Source organism: Pseudopipra pipra, chromosome 20, assembly GCF_036250125.1.
Source record: "Pseudopipra pipra isolate bDixPip1 chromosome 20, bDixPip1.hap1, whole genome shotgun sequence".
In the NCBI taxonomy this organism is placed as follows: Eukaryota; Metazoa; Chordata; class Aves; order Passeriformes; family Pipridae; genus Pseudopipra; species Pseudopipra pipra.
This window is the reverse complement of record NC_087568.1, coordinates 5,892,382-5,916,673: the sequence shown is the minus strand read 5'-3', so window position 1 is coordinate 5,916,673 and position 24,292 is coordinate 5,892,382. Positions and strand designations below refer to the sequence as shown.

At 40.7% G+C, this 24,292-nt stretch overlaps 1 protein-coding gene across 9 annotated transcripts in view; it reads left to right on the top strand.

The window, feature by feature from the left end:
* Nucleotides 1–24,292, top strand: part of SPTAN1 (spectrin alpha, non-erythrocytic 1) — a 47,841-nt gene that overhangs the window by 14,635 nt on the left and 8,914 nt on the right. For 4 of the 9 annotated variants that reach the window (XM_064676955.1, XM_064676960.1, XM_064676958.1 and 1 more), the window contains exons 9-45: nt 461–596; nt 1,108–1,209; nt 1,398–1,535; nt 1,945–2,055; nt 2,496–2,573; nt 2,762–2,917; nt 3,257–3,461; nt 3,583–3,764; nt 4,515–4,758; nt 5,049–5,171; nt 5,881–6,098; nt 6,815–6,907; nt 7,268–7,402; nt 7,850–7,998; nt 9,299–9,358; nt 11,534–11,732; nt 12,933–13,037; nt 13,806–13,829; nt 14,188–14,223; nt 15,270–15,317; nt 15,645–15,736; nt 16,112–16,256; nt 16,369–16,550; nt 16,717–16,816; nt 16,944–17,141; nt 17,264–17,410; nt 17,958–18,061; nt 18,194–18,356; nt 18,854–18,868; nt 20,569–20,700; nt 21,037–21,174; nt 21,527–21,631; nt 21,827–22,035; nt 22,769–22,889; nt 23,036–23,157; nt 23,613–23,745; nt 23,966–24,064. In XM_064676955.1, the coding sequence (XP_064533025.1) occupies nt 461–596; nt 1,108–1,209; nt 1,398–1,535; nt 1,945–2,055; nt 2,496–2,573; nt 2,762–2,917; nt 3,257–3,461; nt 3,583–3,764; nt 4,515–4,758; nt 5,049–5,171; nt 5,881–6,098; nt 6,815–6,907; nt 7,268–7,402; nt 7,850–7,998; nt 9,299–9,358; nt 11,534–11,732; nt 12,933–13,037; nt 13,806–13,829; nt 14,188–14,223; nt 15,270–15,317; nt 15,645–15,736; nt 16,112–16,256; nt 16,369–16,550; nt 16,717–16,816; nt 16,944–17,141; nt 17,264–17,410; nt 17,958–18,061; nt 18,194–18,356; nt 18,854–18,868; nt 20,569–20,700; nt 21,037–21,174; nt 21,527–21,631; nt 21,827–22,035; nt 22,769–22,889; nt 23,036–23,157; nt 23,613–23,745; nt 23,966–24,064 (4,747 nt within the window). The remainder of the gene's footprint in view (nt 1–460; nt 597–1,107; nt 1,210–1,397; nt 1,536–1,944; nt 2,056–2,495; nt 2,574–2,761; nt 2,918–3,256; nt 3,462–3,582; nt 3,765–4,514; nt 4,759–5,048; nt 5,172–5,880; nt 6,099–6,814; nt 6,908–7,267; nt 7,403–7,849; nt 7,999–9,298; nt 9,359–11,533; nt 11,733–12,932; nt 13,038–13,805; nt 13,830–14,187; nt 14,224–15,269; nt 15,318–15,644; nt 15,737–16,111; nt 16,257–16,368; nt 16,551–16,716; nt 16,817–16,943; nt 17,142–17,263; nt 17,411–17,957; nt 18,062–18,193; nt 18,357–18,853; nt 18,869–20,568; nt 20,701–21,036; nt 21,175–21,526; nt 21,632–21,826; nt 22,036–22,768; nt 22,890–23,035; nt 23,158–23,612; nt 23,746–23,965; nt 24,065–24,292) is intronic. The other 5 variants (XM_064676961.1, XM_064676957.1, XM_064676959.1 and 2 more) reach the window with 3 other exon arrangements.

Sequence of the window (24,292 nt, the reverse complement as noted above, 5' to 3'; positions counted from 1 at the left end):
CAACTGAAGGCACACTGAAAGGAATTCGAGAGTTTGTTTGCTTGTTTTAAGGCTGAGGCTTGTGCAGTTGAAGCTTTCTGCCAGTTCCCTCCCCCACACGCAGTTATGGTTGTGACAGAAGCAGCCCCGTGGGTTATCTTGAAACGCTCAGCTTGAGAACCATATTTTGATTTCTATTGTCTTCAGCTTATAGTTAGGAATATTTGCTTTACTTCCAATATAAATTATATGCAAAACATGTCTTTAAGACATGGATTTAGAACCCAGCATTTTCTTAACTTCAAAAGGCTTTTTCTCATTGAAAGCATATTTAGTTATTTAATATTATGAGTGCATTTTGGTGGTGTTTTATTCGTATCTGAGGAAAAGCTTTCATGTTTGTAACCCTTTCTTTGGGGTAAGGAGGGAGAAGCTAAGCAAGCAGATTATTCCTGACCATTTTTTCCTTTGCTTTCCGAAGGCTGCAGAGATTCCTTGCGGATTTCCGAGATCTCACCAGCTGGGTGACTGAGATGAAGGCTCTGATAAATGCTGATGAACTTGCCAATGATGTGGCTGGAGCAGAAGCCCTTCTAGACAGACATCAGGAACATAAGGTAGAGTGGTTACAAAGCCCAGCCCTCAACAGCTGCTTTATGTGTCTGACACAACCTCTGAGTCACAACTGCTGGGGTTGGAGCTCTGCAGCTAATACAGGATTGTGTCCTGATTTAATATTTTTAATTTGTTTCTAGATAGTAAATATACACTAATTACTAAGTATTTAAGAATTTTTGTTATAGTATTTTGTAAAAAATTAGACCTAATAGCAGTCAGTTGGACTAACAACTCTTTTAGCTCTCCATCATGAGGAGTTGCTGTAAGTAAGCAGAAACCTCTAGTTTCATTTTAATTTAGGAATTTATGGCTACCTTATCTGCATTGTAAGGTAATACATTTCACTCTAGTTTTCAGGATAAGGGTAATGTATTTAAAGATAGTCAGATGTTTAACATTCAGGAGTCCAGACTGTTGTCACTGTGTTATTTTCAATAGCAGTTTTCATATTCTCACACTCTATTTCAAGATAAATTTTGGTAACAGCTTATTCACATCTCCTTTTCATAGGGAGAAATTGATGCCCATGAAGACAGCTTCAAATCTGCTGATGAGTCTGGCCAGGCTTTGCTTGCTGCTGGGCACTATGCTTCTGATGAAGTGAAAGAAAAGGTGAGTTGAGAGCAAGAGCTGTTAGAAGAATACTTGCCTTTCTTCCGTGTCCCTTAATTTAAAAGGAGATTTGAGTCTTCACGCAGAATGTTGTTTTCAGTCCAGTGTTGAACACTTTTTTGAGTCACAACTGTTATATTAAAGAGACAGTTAAATAAAATTATGTATTCCTCTGTCCTGTCCATTAGCTGACCATCCTGTCAGACGAGAGGTCTGCCTTGCTGGAGCTGTGGGAGCTGCGCAGGCAGCAGTACGAGCAGTGCATGGACCTGCAGCTCTTCTACAGAGACACTGAACAAGTTGACAACTGGATGAGCAAACAAGAAGTGAGTGCAAATCTTTGAACTCTCCAGATATAGTCAATTTTAATTTCTGGTTAGTCTTCTAGACTTAAACAATTAACTAGTGATAGTGTCTCCACTAAATGTGCACCAGTACTGTACAGAGTTATTTATGTGACTGCCTGAGATGCTGCAATGACAGTTTCCATCTAATGCTGAAACTGTGAGATGGCTTTTGTGTGTGTTAACTCTTGTAAAATACTGGTTAAATAAGAAGCTAAAAAGAACTACTCAGAACTTTTGCCTATTAGAAACTTAGAGTGTACTGAATCCCAGTATATCATCCTTTACTTTTTGGTAATAACATATGGCAGGAAATATCACTGGCTGTACTTTAGTTCCTTAGAGCAGTTGAGTGTGGAGACATAAAAATGTGTTTGTTTCCTTATTTCAGGCATTTCTGCTGAATGAAGACCTTGGTGATTCTCTGGACAGTGTGGAGGCTCTTCTAAAGAAGCACGAAGACTTTGAGAAATCCCTAAGTGCCCAAGAGGAGAAAATCACAGTAAGACATTTACATCAGGTCATCACTAAATGGGCAAGAAGTAAAACAAGAAAATTTATTGACTGAGGAGGAGACATTGCTGGAGGATGACAAAGATGGGGTTTACTTTGCAGAATGATCCATTGTTATATGGGATGTATTAGCTCTAAATGACGTGTATTCTCTCTGAAATGGAAAATAGTGGAAAAGATTGGATAGGGCTCTATTGCTACCTCAGAGCTGGGTAACCTGGTGCTTGCTTATCATACCAGCACACGTGTGGGTGAAGATTTGTCAAAAACCTGCACTCTTCCACATGAAAGATGATGGTACAGATAGAAAAGGGTGTAACAATAGCTCGCTGACAGTTTTACTGGGATAAACTTTTGGGAATTGATGTACCAAGCAAACTTGCACAATTTCTATTGCACCAAATAAATGGAAACCTGTTTTCTCTTTAGGCATTAGACGAATTTGCTACTAAGCTGATTCAGAACAACCACTATGCCATGGATGATGTCGCTACACGCAGAGATGCTGTAAGTCTCCAAAATAGATTTGGGCTGTGGACTTTAAACATGTTCTGCTTTATTATTTAACATGGTGTGACTTCAATATAGGTTCAATACAGGATAAGTCTGCATAGCTCTCCCAAGAGGGTGGATACAGTGGTGGTTCTTACAAGCCTGGGGAATTTAAAAACCTTTTCCTTCCTCTTTTTTTTCAGCTGCTGAGCCGCCGAAATGCCCTCCACGAGCGAGCCATGTACCGCCGCGCTCAGCTGGCCGACTCCTTCCACCTGCAGCAGTTCTTCCGAGACTCTGACGAGCTGAAGAGCTGGGTTAATGAAAAGATGAAAACTGCCACTGATGAGGCCTACAAGGTAAACACAGGGGTGGATGGTAAGAATATTTTTAAGGCTTAATGTAATCAGTCTAATGAGACAAAGTGGTGTCAGCCAAAATGTTGCTGTTAGTCCGTGGTATTAATGGTAACAGGAGGAATGGTAATTTCTCTGTGACCCCAAGGAGGATTTTCCCATCCTGCTGTGATCATGCTTATCCAGTAGCTTAAATGTTCTGATTTAAGGCATATTTCTTGCACCAAATTCTCTGGTGACATGTATACGAATGTAGTCTAATTTTAACACTTCTTCAGAGACCTTTAGATGCTGATTCCTTTTTTTTTTATTGAAACATTCTATTTCTTTCTTTGTCTTTAGGATCCATCAAACTTGCAAGGTAAAGTTCAGAAGCATCAGGCTTTTGAAGCAGAGCTTTCTGCTAACCAGAGTCGCATCGATGCCCTGGAGAAGGCTGGGCAGAAGCTGATTGATGTCAAACACTACGCGTCGGACGAAGTGGCCGCTCGCATGAACGAGGTGATCAGCTTGTGGAAGAAACTTCTGGAGGCCACTGAGCTCAAAGGTACCACTTGCTCAGAAGAATATGGGTAATTTTCTAGGGAGTTCAGCCAGGAAGTGAGAGAAATGAAGTGGAAAACTGAAGTAATCTTGCCCTGCTTTCCTCTTTCCCCTGTCCCTGTCAGGTATCAAACTGCGTGAGGCCAATCAACAGCAGCAGTTCAATCGCAACGTGGAGGACATTGAGCTGTGGCTCTATGAGGTAGAAGGACACTTGGCTTCTGATGATTATGGAAAAGATCTTACTAATGTTCAGAATCTTCAGAAGAAACATGCCCTGCTGGAGGCAGATGTTGCTGCCCATCAGGTAAGGGAAATAATTTTGTTCCTGCCCTTTCAGATCTGCTCACTCAGACCTTTGCATGTCTGTATCTTTATAAATTTTGTAGATTTGGGTTTTACAGTTCTCTTACCAAAAACAATTTTGAACTGAAACATAACTCTAAGAATAATATCTTCATGACTTTGATAGAAATACACTTTGTTTTTTGCTGTGAACACCAATTTAAAAGGTTGTACTGTGCTCTGTGTAGGAAATAGTTACCCCCTAAACTATCCACTTGTAGATAGCTTATTCCTGTTCAGTTTGTTTTCATGTAGCTCTAGGACATGGAGGGAGAACAGTTTTTAAATAAAGAACTTTACAGCAAATGATTCCTCTGAATTCATTTTTGCAAATGGACTGTTTGCAGACGATCTTCAGGGGAATTAAATCCACAGCAAGAAAGTCAACAAAATCTGGATTCCCACAGCTGGAATGATTAGTTTTTAACTGTTGAAAAGCAGTTTCTGTAGAGGGCCATATCTGTAAAGTTAGTGTGATTTCAAGAATCTTTTGTTTTATAAAATTGACAGATCAAACCTAAATAAATTACATTTATCTCATGTGCTGAATTTTATATAGGATATAATTATTACCAAAATGATTGCACTGTGCAGCTGAGCTTCTCATCTTCTATCACAGCATAATTTATTAGCTTAGACCTGAAAATGTTCTCAGTCTCTGCAGTGATTTTACAGAAATTCTGACATAATGCCACTGCTGGATTCATTTTAGGATCGGATAGATGGCATTACCATCCAGGCACGCCAGTTCCAGGAGGCTGGGCACTTTGATGCTGACAATATCAAGAAGAAACAAGAGGCTTTAGTGGCTCGTTATGAAGCTCTGAAGGATCCCATGGTGGCTCGGAAACAAAAACTTGCCGATTCCCTTCGCCTGCAGCAGCTTTTCCGTGACATTGAGGATGAGGAGACCTGGATTAGGGAAAAAGAGCCTATTGCAGCTTCAACAAACAGAGGTTGGTTCATCCTGGTATCACTGGAATTTACATGTCAGAACTTGTCTCTTTATTGAATATCCCTGGAAATTTCTGAAATATTTGTTGTAATTAATGTTGCATATTTATTCTTTAACCGTTATGGTGCTTCTACTATTCCAGTGGTTCAGTTAGTTTTCCTAGTTCTCTGTCTTAACTGTGGTACTTCTTACTCTGCAGGTGTTTGTCTAGCACTGGTTGCAGCTGCCTTGAAATTTTTGTTTAATCTGCTGACTCTGATTTAACTGCTTAATTATTTTTATATCTTTCAGGCAAGGACTTAATTGGTGTCCAGAATCTGCTAAAGAAGCACCAGGCTTTGCAGGCAGAAATTGCAGGCCACGAGCCCCGCATTAAGGCAGTCACACAGAAGGGAAATGCTATGGTGGAAGAGGGTATGTCTCAGCATTTTTTAACTCTCTGGCCCAGTACCATTAAGAATTATTGACTGTTTTTATCCAGACAGTAGACAGGTACCTGCTAGCAGGATGAACTTCTAGACATTCTTTCACCTGAAAAATCAAAATAGGTTCCTTGATGGGAACCTGTCATGGTTTTCACAGATCTCCATCTACTCTTGATGAACACAAAATTTAGCAATTTTGTGCCTGTCGTATTTAGTCTCTGTTTTTAAATCTATTAGTCTTCTATCAGAGACATATAATGTGAGAGAGGATCCTCCACAAAGACAGTAACCATTGCTGCTTTTAAATAAATAGGCATCTTTATTTCTGACTGCATGTTCTTACACCAAAACACAAAAAAAAATTCCCTGATTCTGAGATTCGGAGTGCAGATCTGAAATAAGTTTTGTCTGCTGCCATTGGAAAGAAATGTCCTTTCCTGTGTCATCACTGAGTAGAAATGTTATGCTGTGTCTTGTTTTATTCCTAATAATTCAAATATCCCAGTACAGTTTGATTGATAGTGTTTTACAGTCTGAGGCAAAAGGACCAGCTCAGTTGTGCTTTCATTAGTCAGAACAGGCTACGTGGGTTTAAACTGGTTTAATTTCTGTGACTTTGAAGAAGTGCAAGTAACCTTTTGGTGTGTATTAGTTTTACCTCCTGAAGTCCTTCAGTTCCCTCTCCTTCTGTTCCATAGGACACTTTGCAGCTGAGGATGTGAAAATCAAACTGAATGAGCTGAACCAGAAGTGGGACTCTCTGAAAGCCAAAGCGTCTCAGCGGCGCCAGGACCTGGAGGATTCCCTGCAGGCTCAGCAGTACTTTGCTGATGCTAATGAGGCTGAATCCTGGATGAGGGAAAAGGAGCCCATTGTAGGCAGTACAGACTATGGAAAAGATGAAGACTCTGCCGAGGTATTTGAGATTGTTGTTTAAATGAATTCTGCGTAAACACAGCAAGGATTTGTCTAGTGGTTAAAAAAAATGAGCTCTGCTAATCTCAAGATTCTTAACAACAGGGCAGAAGATTCTTGCATCAAGCTGGTATCAAAGGATGACAGCTTTTCCTGTGTTTTAGTTGTTACTGCACATGAAATCTTGCTGTTCAGTATGTTAAACCAATTGCAAGGAAGCTTTACATCTCTATTCACTCTTTTACAGGGTTTTGTTTAAGTATGAGAGTAATATCAGCAAATTCCTCATGTAACAAGCATTTCAGTGTGAGTCTGGTTTTCAGTAGTTCATTAGTCTGGAAGTAATTTTCTTGTCTGGAGCTGCTTTACTGGTATCATCCTGCAGTCAAACACTACATCCCAGGCAGTGCTGACATTTCATCAGCATGAAGTGCAGTTTAAAGGCACACTTTCAAGCTTACCACATATCACTGTGGAAATAGTTATTTCTGGTCAGAACAAAAGAATGTTGCTGAGATAAGGTAAGGGCAAAGCACCAGAAGCATTTGGGCCACTATCTACCCAGTGAATAAATAGAAGTGATTATTCTCATGAGAGTCACAAGGTTGGCAGCTCTGAAAACCCCCCATTCCCCGTGTAGGGAGCCAAAGTATGTATTTTAGGCAGGGTAGTGTTTGTAAAATGGCAAGGTGTACATGTTGTTTTTATCATTTCCAGGCTCTTCTGAAGAAACATGAGGCTTTGATGTCTGATCTCTCTGCTTATGGCAGCAGCATCCAGGCATTGAGGGAACAGGCCCAGTCTTGCAGGGTAAGGAAAGATGCCAGTCATGTTTCTAAAATTCGTGGGTCAGCAAAAGGTAAAGGCAAAGCATAAAAACAGTTGTTGGTTTTGAGAGCTTATTGCAGATTCTATTTGATTTTTCTCAAAAAACTTAGCAGTCTGGTTGTAGAATAATGACAGACAGTTGTGTTGCTTTGGAATGAAACAGTACAGTGTGGTGGTTTTCAAGGTTTGAGCCCAGGCAGAACTTAAACTGAGTCTATCTGCATTTGTTTAAACAAGAATAACTTTAGGATACTACAGTAGCATTTACAAAGGCTACAGTCTATCTTAGGACAATACATAAACATGGAACAACTCATTTTTCTCCTGCTCCTTCTCTTTTAGCAACAAGTTGCTCCCACAGATGATGAGACTGGAAAAGAGCTTGTTCTGGCACTCTATGATTACCAGGAGAAGAGTCCTCGGGAGGTGACTATGAAGAAGGGAGATATCCTCACTCTCCTCAACAGCACCAACAAGGTGAGCTCTTCCCTCCTGCTTTGGACCTGCCTGGCTCCCTTGCTGGTGTTTGTTCTGCAAAGTGTGTCTTGGTTTTGTTTGGGTTTTAGTAAGAACATTAAAGAAGCTGAAGAATTGACACATTTAGCCCATGTCCCCATTCAGCACTTCAGCTGAACCTCCCCAGTTCATTCCCGTGACTCTTCTACAGCTGCCAACTTTTCCAAGTCAGATAAACAACACAGGCTGTAGGGCATGTGCCTGTGAGAAAACTTAATTCCCTGCTGTGGAGGAATTTTTGATGAGACGTGGGAGTAACACCTCAATGCCTTAAGAGGCATTTTGTTTGAATTGATCTCCATTAAGAGCAAACTGTTGAGAGCATCGCTGACTTCCTCGTGTTAATTCAGTTGTGCTTTGTGCTTGGTGACAATCTCACAGAGGTTCCTTTGGGTTTTTGCCCTGCAGGACTGGTGGAAGGTTGAAGTCAATGACCGTCAGGGGTTTGTTCCAGCTGCCTATGTGAAGAAGCTGGACCCTGCCCAGTCTGCATCCCGAGAGAACCTCCTGGAGGAGCAGGGCAGCATCGCACTGCGCCAGGAGCAGATCGACAACCAGTAAGATCTAACTGATGAGATATGACACCACCAGCATTAGCTGGCTTGGCCTTTGCCTCACAGATGTCAGAAGCTTAGGTTAATGCTTCTTACACTAAGAAACAAGGGCTTCCTTTACCAGAGGCTCCAGATTCAGTTGTTTTATCCTTACTCTAGATTTTCTCATTGCTTTTCCCATTTTTAACTGTAAAACTCATGACACTAGAGCTCAACTTACTGTCTGACTTGAGTATTTTATGTGTTCCTTTTGATGTTGTACCTAACTATTTAAACTTGTTTGTGAGTTATATATGTCCTAAGCAGCTCTTGTATTTGTAATTGTCCCTTCTTAATGTGTGATCTGTTTTGAAAAGCTTTCTTAAATTTGGTTCCATAAAGTACAGTGCTCTCCCTATACAGGGCTGCCTCTGGAGGTGACCTCCTTAGGAGCTGGGATTACTTTGCTGCTGGCTGATTTTTTCCTGAAATGTGATGCCATTATTTGTTGCTGTTACAGGAGCTAAAATGTGTCCCCTCTTCTTTTTTTTTTTTTCTTTCAACTTTTTTTTTCTTCTTCCAAAAGAGCAACATGCCATTGCAAACAGAAACCTGCAAGGCTGCTTGGTAATAACCTCCTAAAGCACATGTTAAATGTAGATTAGTTCCAGCAAGGGCTGTGGGTGATAGCTGAGAGCTCCTGTCTCATCTTATCAAACCACTTGGAAGCCAAAGCTGAAAGGTTTCTGCATACTCCCATCTGTTTGCACAGCTACACTGACATTCTGTGTGAGAATTTCTTCCCACTCAGTTGTTTTGAGTCACCAGTTATTACAGTGACATACAATAATTATTAGCTTTAGTTCTAGAATTAAAAAAATAAAATCACACAAAAAAATCCTCGAACTCACAACAAAAAAACTTCTACCAGTACAAAGAAAAGATGCTGGAAAATTGTGGCACGTTAACCAGGATTTTAATAATTTCCTCCAGGGGGTTTTCATGCTGCTTTTAATAACTAGAACAGGGTGCCTTATTGCAGAGCCAAGGAGAGGGGACCACCTTTTAGTTTCCAATCCATCAGGAAATGAGGAGACCTTATAGAGAGAGCCCGACTGTACTGCTGAGGTTTCCTTACGTCAGTTGTACTCCTGGTCTGATTTGCTTCATTTGCTTCTGAACAACACCTAATTTTCTCCATTTAAATGTGACCTCTTACCCATCTCCTACCACAGCCAAGCCATGGATGGAGCTGCTGCTTTCATTATTTTTGTTAATCTGACTAATTTTTCGCATGCGTTTGCTGTGCTCCCTGTCTGTGCAGGACTCTCATAACTAAGGAGGTCGGCAGTGTATCTCTGCGTATGAAACAGGTCGAAGAACTGTGAGTAGGATTAGCCCTTTCTAAACCATGCTGTCTCCATCCTGTCACTGTTCATCCTCCCTTTTTGTTCCTTTCTTTGGGAAAGCTGCTCCAAAGAGGCCTGGAGGAAGCGATTTCCGCAGTGTGGATTAGTTTAGATGAGTGTGGTGGTCTGTGTCTCATCTCACTGGGCACCTCTGTGCTGCTAAATTGGTTCATGGTATTTTCCATCAGGCTGGCTTTGCTTACCAGATGAGGCTTTAATGGTATCTACACTGTTTTCTTTGAAAAGCATCTCTTGCATTCTCTGAGGTGCAGATAGATATAATACTTCGTTTATATGAAATACATAACACCAAGTATTACATCACATCTGAATGTCTTAAGAGTTTGGGAAGGGTGGGGCTGTCATGGTTTATCATATAAAATAACATTCATGCTAGGTAGTCAAACAGCATTAGTTTGTTTATATGGGCTTATTTATTTAATTTCAACATTAACTTGAATTTCAAACTTGTGTTGATGTCTCCTGGAAAAAAAATATCAAGTTTGCATTATGATCTGGGAAGTTGCTGGGAAATCCAAAGCAAAAGTGTTCACTTGCTGTGCCTGACTGTCTTTTCATAGAGAAGGTATTTCTTGAGAATGAAAAGTGAAAGTGTTATGTAAATCTCTCAAGTGTTGCAAAGCAACTCTGAGGTAAGATCTGCTTCTAAGGGAGTTTTGCCCCAGATCCTCTGTGAGCTTTGCAAGTATTTAATACCTAAATTTTGTGCTGAGGCAAACATCTGCAGTCAGGGCAGGCTTCAAAACAGTGTTTCCTCAAGTCAGGGTAGAAAATTTCTATTCAAACCTAATATGAAAAATTCTTAGTTCCTTTCTATCCAGTCTTAAACCACAGTAGGCAGGAAACCACAAAGTCTGTGTTTCCATGGAAGGAGAGCTGATTATCAGTTTGATGTATAGACATCACAGTGTCCTGAGGATTTCCTTCAGCAGGCTTTGTCATCTCTGAGCTGTTGGTTAGGAAAATGCTCCAGCACTGAACTCCTCAAGCTGGGAGGTGTAACTGCTCAGTGTTTGCCCCTGTGCTGCAAGATGGGAAATGAAAACATTCCCATTTGAGGCCCCTGCAGGTATCTCAGCAGTGTCTTGTATTATTTGATTTAATGACATCAGAAGGGATTTCTTCATGGCTTAATAATGAGAATTCATTACTGCTGTTGATCACTGTAGGAGACCAATGTGCAAACTGATTCAGGACATTAAAAACCCATACAGATGCAGCTAAAACATCTCATCATCTGTGAGACTTAAAATAGGGTAACAGTAAGAATGAGTCTTAAGGGAGTGGCTTTTCTGAATGCAGGTTTTTTTAAAGACAGGCATTTTGCATTGGTAGAGAGATCTAGTTCAATATCAATGCTGCAAAACTGCTGTTGGCTTTTTCAGCAATAGCTTGGAAAAGGTCTCATAGGACCATCTGTGTGTAGTTGGTTACAAGGAACCAAATAGGAGACATCAATTTTCTTGTGGTTTTAAATAACTAGCTGGTCTTTTGAGGTTTATTCATCTGTTCAGATCAATTTAAACATTTTAGAGGTTTCACTTTGCATTTATTCTAATTTAAATGAGGAGTAATATCACTGATATTGGGAATTCCACAGAAACAAAAAGTGTATGTGGAATGAGTTTCATGGATTTCCCAGTGTTATCAAAGATATAACACTTTGTTTAAACATTCAGCTGTCAAAGATACACACCTTGTTTAAACATTCAGCAGATTTTGCACTGAAAAATGGCTACTTAAGACATTTATGTACAAAAGCTGGGAGGCTGGTGGATTTGAATAACCTGATGGCAAACTTGATGTACTCTAGGAAAAAAATACCTCTTGGAAAGTAAGAGCCTATGGAGTTATCCCTGCACTGCAGTGATGTTGTGGTTTCAGAACCTACCCTGACCTAAGCTGTGATTTTGAGTTGCATTTTCCCAGTGAGGTGTTGCATGTGGAAGATCTCATTTTGGTGTGCAATCCATGTGGAGGAGAAACATGTACAGTCTGCACTTCCCCAGCTACACACGAGTGGCTCATTCTGTAGCAGAACTTCAGGGATCCTCCACCACTTGGGAAATCCCCATGATCCTACCAGTTCAATCTGACTGTGCCTTGCTTCCCTTTCCTGCTTGTTCCAGGTATCACTCCCTCCTGGAGCTGGGAGAAAAACGTAAAGGCATGTTGGAAAAGAGCTGCAAGAAGTTTATGCTGTTCCGTGAGGCCAATGAGCTGCAGCAGTGGATCAATGAGAAGGAGGCAGCTCTCACCAGCGAGGAAGTGGGGGCTGACCTGGAGCAGGTGGAGGTGCTACAGAAGAAATTTGATGATTTCCAGAAGGTGTGTTATAATAATAATAATGTGTGTGTTAGTTTTGGCCTTTCCCTTCAGGCTTTCTGATCGTGTATCCATGACAATTTTTCGTAGTTGAGGAGGAAACATGGCTTTGATTGGAAATAAAAAGGTGTATAGGAATTTTTTTTCATATTGTGAGGATAGAGAGAATCTCACATTCAAATGTCATCAGTTTGATTACAGTCCCCAGGTTGCTGCAGGCTTCCCAGCTCCCAGAGAACTGAAACTCTTTCAATACATTCCAATATAGAATCTGCCAAGCTTTGGAGGAATTTCAGTTTGTGTAAAGCATGACCTTCAGTTAAACTGTTCCTCTTCCTTTGTGTTGAAAGGATAGAGGCATTTTGTTTTCCATCTGTGGAGTTTTTTCCCAAGACATGGAAAAAAAAATCTCTGCTTCAAAATGCTGGTAGGCTTTTGGATTTGGGGGTTTTCTCCCAAGGTTTGCAGTGTTTTTTCCCTTTGTGTGAGTTGTGAATGAATTGCTTGAGCAGATGTATTTATTTTGTCCACTTTGCTAAGATACTGAGCACTGAAATGCAAAGATGCTTGACCTTAAACATTGGAAAAGACAGTGATTTAACAGTTCTGGGGATATTCTCATGTTTAGAGCTTGAAAGTTGGCTAAGAAACAGTTTGAGCCAACCTAGTGAAAAAGGTGAAAAGACAAACAGCAGTTACTGGATTTGGGTTCTTCTAAAATAAGCTAATGGTTGCAATTAAAATATGTCACCTATTAAAACTGAAATGCAAGTTCTCCAGTACTATTTTTAGCCAAGTTTCCTTTCTGGTCCACAGAAAGCTCTCTGTGAATCAGTTTGACTCGAAGCATTTAAGTGTTGCAGTAAAATCACTTCTGAAGTTGTCTTTTAGCTAATTCAGGCAGTAACATGAGTTTGATCTTCACGTTGGCCATGTTGTGTATCTGGAAATCAAAAGTAGATTCCATTCCTGATTGTCCACTAACTTTATGGACAACTCTGAGGGTATGTTTCTTTACCCCACTGATGCCTGGCACGGGCAGCTGGAATCCCCTGGCACAGGCACTCATCCCACTGGGAATTTAAGGATTCTCTGTGCTCAATTCCTGCTGTTCTCACACTGGGCACCCCTGCTGAGCCAGCTTCTTCCACGTGTTTTCCCTGGGTGAATGTTAATGCTGTTGGTATTTCCCTTTCTGTGCAGGATCTGAAAGCGAACGAGTCACGTCTGAAGGACATAAACAAGGTTGCCAAGGATCTGGAGTCAGAGGGGCTGATGGCAGATGAAGTACAAGCAGTACAGCAACAGGTCCTCTTTTTCTCTAAATTAATCTGATCTAGAGAAGCAAAAAAAATTCCTTTTTTTTTTTTTTTTGCCTGTTATCTTTGCCTGGCATTGCAAGATTCAAGCTGTTCATTTTTGCTTTCTGGTGTGATGACAGTGATATTCTAACCAGAGATATCTAATGCCTGTTCTGTAGTGTGGCCGTCACAAAAGGCCCCTAAAATTATACTTTTTTTTAAAAAATGCTTGAGCAAGTTGCACCATCTAGAGCTTTTCTCCTTTTTTTAGAAATGGAAAGTCTTTACAATAATATTAAAACTCGCAAAGGATCCATGCATTTACTTCTCTTTATATAAACTTGAAATTCAGCCTTTATTTATTTGCAGGAAAAATAATGGGGGGAAAAAGAGAAAAAAATTGAGCTCAGCTTAGAGTGGAGGGGTTTTATTGGTTTTCTGTTCTCTTTTTTTTTAGTAATGTACCTATTTTTTTGCCAGCTTTTTATGTACTTGTGCTGTTTCTGTAATAATTCTGTCCCCTGCCAACAGACTATTTAGCAGATTGTTTATTTTATGAGCTCTAAGATGGTGTGTAGATGGTCAAACAGTCACATTCCCATTCCTGCTACACATTTAGGTTGTGTGAGCAGTGTTTGGCTCAACAACATGCTGGTAACTAATTTGTAGAGGGATGGAAGTCACATCTCCTGCTATCTGTCCTTTTTAAAAACGAGGAAAAATGTTCTTTCTGTTAGAAAATAAGTTGTTTCTGTTTGTCTTTTCTCCTTTGCAGGAAGTCTATGGGATGATGCCCAGGGTGAGTGTTAATTCTGAGGTGGATGGTGTGGCAATTGTAAAAGGTTTGGGATGTACAAGTGGAAGTTCAGCCATGATTGTGGTTCATTCCCATGCTGGAATTCACTAATGACCTTGAATGGACATACAAAGATTATCTTATCTTTGATCCCTTTATTTCCTCGGTGTCTTGCCCCACATCACAAATCTAAGCAAGCAGGATAACTCAAACTGATAGAAATAAATATGTGTAAAGATGTATTTACTCTGTTAAGAGTTGAACATGGAAATCTTTCAAAGATTTTTTTATTTTTTAATATATTCTGATAGTTTTAGATTCTGCTTCACATTTAAAGCTGTTTCTTCACATTTTCAAACAGGATGAAACTGATTCTAAGACAGCCTCTCCCTGGAAGGTAGGTGTCATCACTTAGCAGCAACAACAGGAAAATAAAACCAAAACTACAGCACATCATCTTTTTTTGGACCATACACTTCTGTGCCACAGAAATTGCCAACAGTCTGCTTTTACCTCTCTGCTGCAAAACTATTTTGGTTTGAGCTTGTACTCTTAAGACTGATTCCAGTTTTTATACCAACATTTTTAGGTACTGCATGGCCACTAGTTCTGAAATAATCTCTGTTCACTTTGCATGAATTCTTTTCTTTCTGCTTGCTACATCAAAAAGGTTTTCATTCCTGACAGTCAAAGCCATTTCTGTCAATATTCCTTTAGTAAGGAATATGCTGTATTTGTCTTCCATTAGTCATCTCCAGCTCATTTTCTTCAATAGTTAGAAGAAGCCTTTCTCCATTCATTACTGACTTACAATGGAATTGCTGTCACCTGCTGATGCACAAAAATATCTTAAATAATTTTTACATTATCCAACATTGTGCTTTTCCCTAGTATTTCACTCCCATGTTTTATATTTAACATCCACCCTCTTCAGCCTTAAGGCTGCTTGTACATCTTTTAAGCTGTGTGAATGTGGGAAAGCCAGATCAGTGTGCAATATTTTGAGAGCATTGTGGAAAATGCACCATCTCAGTAAGAACTGGTGATTTGTAAAGGAATTTTCTGCACATATTCTAAACATGTACATTGGATTTTAAGAGTCTCATAGTAACTTAACAAACTATGATTAAGAGTTTGGGGTTTTTTAATTCATTTATTGAATGTTGCCTTTAAATTTTCCTCTCCTTGTTTGCTTCAGTTTGCACAAGACAGTACTCACTTATAAATTTGAAACTATTTTTACTGTGTTCTCTAATACCTTAGGCAATTGCAACCAATTTTTCTTAATTGCTTTTGTAATTTACTTACATTGACTTTCTTATTGTTTTTTGATTTTTTTTTTTAATTTGATTTTTAAGGAGTTCTCCCTCAGGCTGATTTTGGCTTTGGTTGGTCAGAGTTGACTCTAATGCTGTATTTTTTATTTCTTCCTTTTTCACCCAGTCTGCACGTTTGATGGTACACACTGTGGCAACCTTCAACTCAATCAAGGTAATTATACAACACTTTCTGAGCTGATTTAAAAGCTGAGAAGGTTTTTTACTCTCTTTTTCCATAGTCTTTGTCTTTCATTAAGCTTCATAAACCCTTTTGAATCAACTTCCTGAAAGAAGCATTGGCATATCCAGCATTTGCTTATCAAATTACATCAATATCTTACTATATAAATAGAGTAATTTGGTTTTACATCTCAGGAGAAACCCTTAAATTATTTAATTAGGCTATCTGAATTTGTGCATTCTTCTGGAACGAAGCAGAATGTAGTAACCTTCACCTGCAGTGAAAGGCCAGCCTTGACTTTCTTCTCCTCTTCCTCAGGAGCTGAATGAGCGCTGGAGGTCTCTGCAGCAGTTGGCAGAGGAGAGGAGCCAGTTGTTGGGCAGTGCCCATGAGGTCCAGAGATTCCACAGGTGAGGTGTTTGTATCATATTTAGTCGTGACTCACTCAAATGCTTTTGACTGTTAAGAGCTCTAAAATATAGTGGGGCTTGTTCTAATCATATTGCAACTCCCAGCTTGTTCAGTGGAAGGTGGTCCAACAAGAACTCTTTATATTTTACTAGGAAAAGAAAGGCTTGTTAACACTGGAAACATGGAATTGCTGTGGGCTTGGGAGGTCTGGACTAGTCTCCTATTTTGCCAAAGTTCACTTGTGTCATTTTGGGAAATATTTAATAGAACATTAACTACATGAGCTTCTCTAGATATTGGCAACCTGCAGGTATCAGAGGTCCTGGTATGAGCTCTGTTTTAATGGTCTTTTGCCTTCCCTTCCTTCAAACCAGAGATGCTGATGAAACCAAAGAATGGATAGAGGAGAAGAATCAGGCATTAAATACAGACAACTATGGGCATGACCTGGCCAGTGTTCAGGCTCTGCAGCGAAAGCATGAAGGCTTTGAGAGAGACCTGGCAGCTCTGGGAGACAAGGTGAGATTTGTGAGGAGGACAAGCCCAAAAGCTTTCTTTTTCTCCAGCAGAAATGAGTGAACTAAAGCAAAGTTTCTGTCTGTCTTCATTATTTCCTTTTCTCTAATTCCAGGTGAATTCTCTTGGTGAAACTGCCCAGCGTCTCATCCAGTCACACCCAGAATCTGCTGAAGATCTCCAGGAAAAATGTACTGAGCTGAATCAGGCTTGGACTAGTCTGGGAAAACGTGCTGACCAGCGCAAAGAGAAGCTTGGAGATTCTCATGACCTGCAGCGTTTCCTCAGTGACTTCAGGTAAAGATTCCCCTCCTCAATTTGTCTGGTTTATTATTAGTGAAGTATATGTGGCTTATTGTTCCACAGGAACATTTCTGGGGTGGTTCAGAAAAGGACTGTTTTCCCTGTTCTGACTTCTTTCAGTGGAGGGATGGAAAAATTCCCTATTAATGTGTGTTCACAGGGACCTTATGTCTTGGATCAATGGAATCCGGGGCCTGGTCTCCTCAGATGAACTTGCAAAGGATGTGACTGGAGCTGAAGCTTTATTGGAAAGGCACCAGGTATGTGAAAGATAAGTGTATCATGAACATCAACAGATGTTTTTTCCTGACACTTTCCAGTCAGAATTCCCAAAATAGATAATTTCCAGCTCTGCCATCTGGTTATTGACCGAGGCACCTCTTGCAGGAACACCGCACGGAAATAGATGCAAGGGCTGGCACTTTCCAGGCATTTGAACAGTTTGGACAACAACTCCTGGCCCATGGACACTATGCCAGCCCAGAGATCAAGGAGAAACTGGACACTCTGGACCAAGAACGGACAGACCTGGAGAAGGCCTGGGTGCAGCGCAGAATGATGCTGGACCAGTGCCTGGAGCTACAGGTATGTGCTGCAGTTTGGAAAAGAAAAATAATTCCTCTTTCCATAAGAAGGTTTATTCTCTCGTGGTGGTGAGCAGTGCTCTTGGTCTGTCTTGCTCATGCTCTGGAGTTTTCTCTCCCCAGCTGTTCCATCGGGACTGTGAACAGGCTGAGAACTGGATGGCTGCCCGGGAGGCTTTCCTGAACACAGAGGATAAAGGAGACTCCTTGGACAGCGTGGAGGCACTCATCAAGAAACATGAAGATTTTGATAAAGCAATCAATGTCCAGGTGAGGAGTGTAGCTGGAGTACAGGGAAAATAGTTTAGTTTTCCTGGTGTGGATTATCAGCAAAAAAAGTCCCTGCCAAGTGTGACTTCTAAAGTTCAGCTCCAACTATTCAGCCATGTGAGATCTGCTGCAGATGTTTAGAAGCAGCTTATGCAGATTTTGTTGCCTACATACAGTTTCTACAGACAGTGTAGAAATAGTGGCAAATACTTGTGTAAATCTTTCACTGATTCAAAGTTATTGTGTTACTTTTTTTTTTTACAACAGAAAAAAAAGGTATATTTCTAGTCTCCTGTAACAGAAAGCTGCCTAGATTGATTGGGGGATGATACTAAATCCGAAAGATACTTTTTTCCTAAATGCCACAGGTGAAAGGTGTTCTGAAGTTGAACTCTGCAGTCCTGTGGAAGACAGACTTCCTTCAGAGAGTCACATTTGCAATGCTGCGTATTTAAAGAAGAAAAAAAGCCTTATTCTGTCGCAGACCCTGCTTATCACTTGATGTTAAGGAGCCACAGTTCTAATTTATGGCTTCTGTGTTTACCAGGAGGAGAAGATTGCTGTGCTGCAGTCCTTTGCTGACCAGCTGATCGCTGCAGATCATTATGCCAAAGGCGTCATCGCCAACCGGCGCAACGAGGTCCTGGACAGGTCAGTGCTGCCCTGGGAGGTGAGGTCAGGCACTGACTGAAAGGAAATGCTCCTTGGTGAACTTCTGTAGCTGTCAAAGGTGATGCCATGTGTGGTTTTAGTGTCTCATTCCTGTATATTAAATTTCTACAGGTGGCTCCGTCTGAAAGCTCAAATGATCGAGAAGAGGTCGAAGCTGGGAGAGTCTCAGACACTCCAGCAGTTCAGTCGGGATGTGGATGAAATAGAAGCTTGGATCAGTGAGAAGCTCCAAACTGCAAGTGATGAGTCCTACAAGGATCCCACAAACATCCAGGTGAATGTGGTTCTCGGCTCAAAAATTAAAATACAAGTTTTAACTTTGCAAAGCCTTCTCTGGTTTGAAAATCCATGCTCAGGAATTCTTGTTCAGAGATAACAGTGATACATCATGTTGGACATGGTCTCCTTTTAACAAGGAGAAAATGAAAGTTATATTATGCATGAAAGGAGACCCAAAATAGAGCTCACTTGGTAATTATTCATGTGTTTAATTAATTATTCATGCATATAATTAATAAGATATGTGGTATCTGCAGCAGCAAGTTTCCTAAAGAAGCCCAGGGAAACCCAAGTAGCTGTTCTGTCTCTCTCCCGTCATCTAGACAATAAAATAAGGAAATGGAGTTCTTGGGTCTCATCTCTATCTTGTTATAAGATGTGAAGTCTCGTTTATTTTTCAGTAATAAGGAATAAAGTTACCTCTTATGTTTTAATATTGGTTTATGAAGTAGTATGAATGAACTGAACTACTTCTCTCAATCTGTTTTATAGCTTTCCAAACTGCTGGTAAGTAGTTTGGACTAGCCCTGGTATGTGAATTTATTTTCTTTGCATTTCTGTGTGAGCCCAAGCTCTGGTTGCTGCTCCATCCATCAGTTCATGCAATCTCTTCGTTTTCTGTTAGTTCTTGACCTCCATCCAGGTTCAGCTGTTGATCCTGTGTTATGGGTGTGGCTTTTTTGTTAATGCCTATTCAGCATCGTTTATTTATGTATTTGTTTTGCAGGTGTTCTGCATGATCTGTTTAATTTGTGGTGTGTTAGTGATATAGTGTGGGCTTTTTTAGGAGTTAGCCCATAGGAAAATGGAATTCTATCCTCCTTTTTCAGAGGTTTGGCTGTTTGGCCTGTCATCCCCTTGTCTGATCATCACTGGGGATGATTTAACACATGACATAATGCCAGTGCTGTTGGCTTGTGTTTGTAGAATTGAATGCTGAAGATGGAGGATTCAATAAATGACAGACCTACGTGGCTTAATTCTTGCAGGAATAGCATAGAAGGGAATCATACAGAAAGAACACTCCAGAAAAAAATATGTACCAGATGGAAAGCTGACAGCACTTGTAAGAATACAAGAAATGGAGTAAAATGAGGATATATGGAGGGACAAGACAGAACAAAGAAAGGGGAAGCTAATGAGTAGGAAAGGAAAGAATCATTTGTCACTTTAGGCTGTAGTACATTAAATTGCTATTACTTTTAGCTGAAAAAAAATGAGAATTTTATATTAAACTAGAAAGGCTTGTCTGTGATTTGTTGTCATGGTAATTATATGGAGATATGCAATTGGCAGCTTTTAAATTGAATTTTCCATGTTGGTAGATGTAGCTTTGAAGGATATGTTTTTGTAATCTCAGCCTTTGGGATTTACAGTTCCCAAAATGAAGCAGTTCATGCAGAATTTCTCATGCCAGTGCTATAGTATTTCCTCTCTTTTATTTTTAATCTAACATTTCCTTTCATTCCATTCTCTCAGGGCACTCTCTACCCATGTCCAATGTTCCTCACATTTCCAGTTTATACTTGCAAATTCTGTCCTGTCACTTTTGTGCTCTTGTCATATTCCTGGTGGGTGGATGGATCATGGATATATGAGAGAGCTGCACACTCCCTCCCACACCAAGGCTCCTGTTGTTCTCATGGTGCTCTCAACTTGGCAGAGAAAGATTTTTACCAAATAATTCAGTTATGCTTTTATAGAGGTTTTTGGCTGTTAATTCATTATTTATATATATATATATAAAGTGGTCGTGTATGACTGACTAATATCAAAACTGCAGAAAGCAGGTAGGCTGGAGCAGTGATTTCTCTTAATTACCTGTAGATTAGGAAGGGAAATAGAAACTTGTGCAGTTACTATAGGAGTAGAAAGGATGATCTGCTACACTCAGGGGAGGTGTAACAGCTGCTTTTCAAAGGGATGCATTGAAAATGAGGAAGCTTTACTGCAGTACCAGCTCAGCTCAACACAGGCAATGTTCCACAGGCACCTGTGAATGCAGAAGGTGTTGCCTGAGTTCTGTGTATCAGCTCACCCAGAGCTTTGCCAGGTCAAAGCTTGATGGTCACTCAGAGTAAATATTCCCACTGAGAGAGAGCTTCCTCAGCTCAGCCTGTGTGCAAACCTCTTGGCGACAACTGAGCCCATGAGAACAACTGAGGAGCCCTTTGCTGGTCTCTGACAGTTTGGTTTTGTCCTTGCAGAGCAAACACCAGAAGCACCAGGCCTTCGAGGCCGAGCTCCACGCCAACGCCGACCGGATCCGCGGGGTCATCGACATGGGCAACTCCCTCATCGAGAGGGGAGCGTGTGCCGGCAGTGAGGACGCTGTGAAGGTGGGAACAGCAAGTCTTCCTTAGCTTTTCCTTTCAGTGTTTGGATAATTGAGGGAGGAGAGGGTCCCTCTAAAAAAAATCTTGTTTATAGAAGCTTTTGTATTTCAACCGCGCAGCAGAAAGCAGGTGGATCACTGTGCTTTGGTTCTCAGGGATGAGGAGTTTTCCTGATTTTTTGATTGGGATGTTGAACTGTATTACATTTAGGCAGCATGAAATAGTGACTGTCATTTATATATCTGGAATCAACAGCCAAAGTTGCACCATATTCTGGCTTTGCATTTATGAGAACTTTATTCTTTGTGGTGTTTATTTGTCCTTTCCATTTTCTCACAGGCACGTCTGGCTGCCCTGGCTGACCAGTGGCAGTTCCTGGTGCAGAAATCAGCAGAGAAGAGTCAGAAACTGAAAGAAGCTAATAAACAACAGAATTTCAATACTGGAATCAAGGACTTTGACTTTTGGCTTTCAGAGGTAATTAAGATGGGAATTAATTACTTGCAAGACTTGTTTTTCTAATTTTTCATTCCCTTTGCTGATGTTAGAGTTTGTGGAGGATTGTCAACCTTTGAGCAAGTCTAGGGGTTTTTTTTCTTTCAAATCTTTATTGCTAATAAAAATCTTGTGAATGTGTCCATGTTATTAAACTGTAAGGTGAAAAGAAGCAAATTTGCATGGAACCTTTTAGGTATTAAAAAGATGACAAGGGAAAGGTTTACCCACACTGTAGAAAATTGAGAATTTGCAGTTTTAAAGCATTATAATTTCAAGGAGTTTGTGAAAACACAATTTGATCCCCATTCCTTTTTTCCTTCTCCATCTCCAGGTGGAGGCTTTGTTGGCATCTGAAGACTATGGGAAGGACTTGGCATCCGTTAACAACCTTCTGAAAAAACACCAGTTACTGGAAGCTGATATATCTGCTCATGAGGTATTACTTTCTCTTCAGTTTTGGGAGATAAATCACAGTCATAAATTCTATAGATACCACTTTGGTACCTGCTGCAGTCACAGACTTATTATTAAAAACTGACTGTGAACAGTCAGGGTCTGATTTGTATCCTGACACAACAAGCACAGGAATGAGATCCAAGAGATTCCCACTTTCTCTCCCCCACGTGTCCAGGACCGGCTGAAGGACCTGAACAGTCAGGCTGACAGTCTGATGACCAGCAGTGCTTTTGACACTTCCCAAGTCAAGGATAAACGGGAGACCATCAACGGGCGCTTCCAGAGGATCAAGAGCATGGCAGCCGCTCGTCGGGCCAGGCTCAACGAGTCCCACCGGCTGCACCAGTTCTTCCGCGACATGGACGACGAGGAGTCCTGGATCAAGTGGGTGTTCTGGAAGTTCTAAGCTTGGGGGCATGTTCTTACTGCCAGTGACCCTCACAGCCTGTAGTGTGGCTTTACAGCTGCCTTTCCACAAGTGTGAGTCTCTACAACAAATCACCTTTTGCTCCTATTCCAGGAAAATCCAAGTTTGGCTTCTTATCTACAGTTTTCTTTGGTCAGATCCCAGTAAGCAGAAAAATAACACTATTTAGACTCAAACCAAATAACTGAAATTTGACTCTAGTCTCCTTAGGAAAGATCCTACCAAGAATTCAAACCTTTTTTCAGTTTCAAGTACTTTTTTAATTCTACTCAGTTGTAGTAATTAATCAAATCTTTTTGCATATTGATGTTAGTACCTTGGGAGGAGGGAAAGAAATGAGCTGATAGAATTCATTCCAACTGGAGCACTTCTTTTAGAACAAGCAAACAAAAAATTGGGCAACAGCAGCAGGTAAACTTTACGAAAGGCCATCTATATTTTTAAAAAGAAAACAGTACAGAGACATTCTGGCCTTCAGAAATGAATTACAGACCCTTTGTTACCTCCTTTCTTTCCACCACATGATATCCCTGGATGTACTAATAACTCGTGCACACAAGTTTTTACAGCCAGGATTTTTGTGCTGTGTCAGGCAGTTCCTTATTTGGAGTTTAGGGGTTTTTTTTGTCAGGTTTGACATTCAGAAGTAATTTTAAAATTCTATCTTTCTCTGTTCTCTCTTGAATTTAGAGAGAAGAAGCTGTTGGTTAGCTCAGAGGACTATGGCAGAGACCTGACTGGGGTGCAGAACCTGAGGAAGAAACACAAGCGCTTGGAAGCAGAATTAGCTGCCCATGAACCAGCTATCCAGGTAAATCCCTCTCCTTGACACGTGTCTCTATAAGCAGCACCTCTCTTGCCTGTGGCAGAGATAAAGCCACAATAGGTTTGCTGGAACCCAAACAATAAATAGGAGGAGAGCAGGTGATGTTCTGTTAACTGTGTGTTTCTCTGCAGGGTGTTCTGGACACGGGCAAGAAGCTTTCAGATGACAACACAATTGGAAAGGAGGAGATACAGCAGAGACTGGCTCAGTTTGTGGATCACTGGAAAGAGTTAAAACAGTTGGCAGCTGCTAGGTAATGAATGTCTGTAAAATTCAGTATTAATTAAAACAGTTACATAATGACCAGATTTATTGAATTTCAGAGGTTTAGGGTATGAGTCACATATTGCTGATGAAAGGCTCTAAAAGACTATTGTAAATGTTCCTCAGTAGAAACATGAGTCTCTGTTTGAGGTGTATGTTGTGTTTAGCCTTTTCTTGCACCAGTTGGAACCCACAGACTTGAAATCAACTGGCTTTAATCCATTACCAGGAGGTTTTTCTGAATAGAAACTGTTGGGAGATGGTTCCCTTTGGTCCTTTGGAAGCTGCAGGCTTTGTGGTCCAGGGAATTCTTGGAGCTGCAGCCATGGCTGCTGCTGGAGGAGAGAAGTGTGAATGATTGTGTGCTTGGGGTTCAGGCTCTGCACATTTATCTCACCTAAAAGCCATAAAGCAACAGTGACAAGTTTTACCTTCCCCACACAGGGGTCAGCGTCTGGAGGAGTCTCTGGAGTACCAGCAGTTTGTAGCAAATGTTGAGGAGGAAGAAGCCTGGATCAATGAGAAAATGACATTGGTAGCTAGTGAGGACTATGGGGACACACTGGCTGCTATCCAGGTATGGAGGAAGCTGTCAGCACTTTGTTGTTATTGCATTATTGTAGGTTAGAGCATAACAAAGCTCTGAGCTGGAAAGACAGTTAAAGAAGAAGTTATTGTTGGCTCTTTTTGAAGACCTACATTGTAAAAAAACATGAATGCTAGCTGATTAATAACAATTACTTCTTAATAAATGGTGAGAAAGTATTTTTACAAGTGCCTGTGTCTTACATTTGCAGGGCTTGCTGAAGAAGCACGAGGCATTCGAGACCGACTTTACTGTGCACAAGGACAGAGTGAACGACGTCTGTGCTAACGGGGAGGATCTCATTAAAAAGGTGAGCACAAACTGGTAAAGAGAAACCTTCAAAGGCTCCCCAGGACATCTCCATCTCACAGCAGATTCGCTCTTCTCTGTCATCTCTTTGAAAAGAGCTCTTAGTCACTTTTTTTGCAGCTGAATAAGCTGTGGGTGTTTTGCTTTCAAAGATGTTTCTCAGACAAGAGCTTTCAGCTGAAGTCCTTGCTCTGTCACCAATGTCCTGGATGCCTCAAGTGACCTTAAC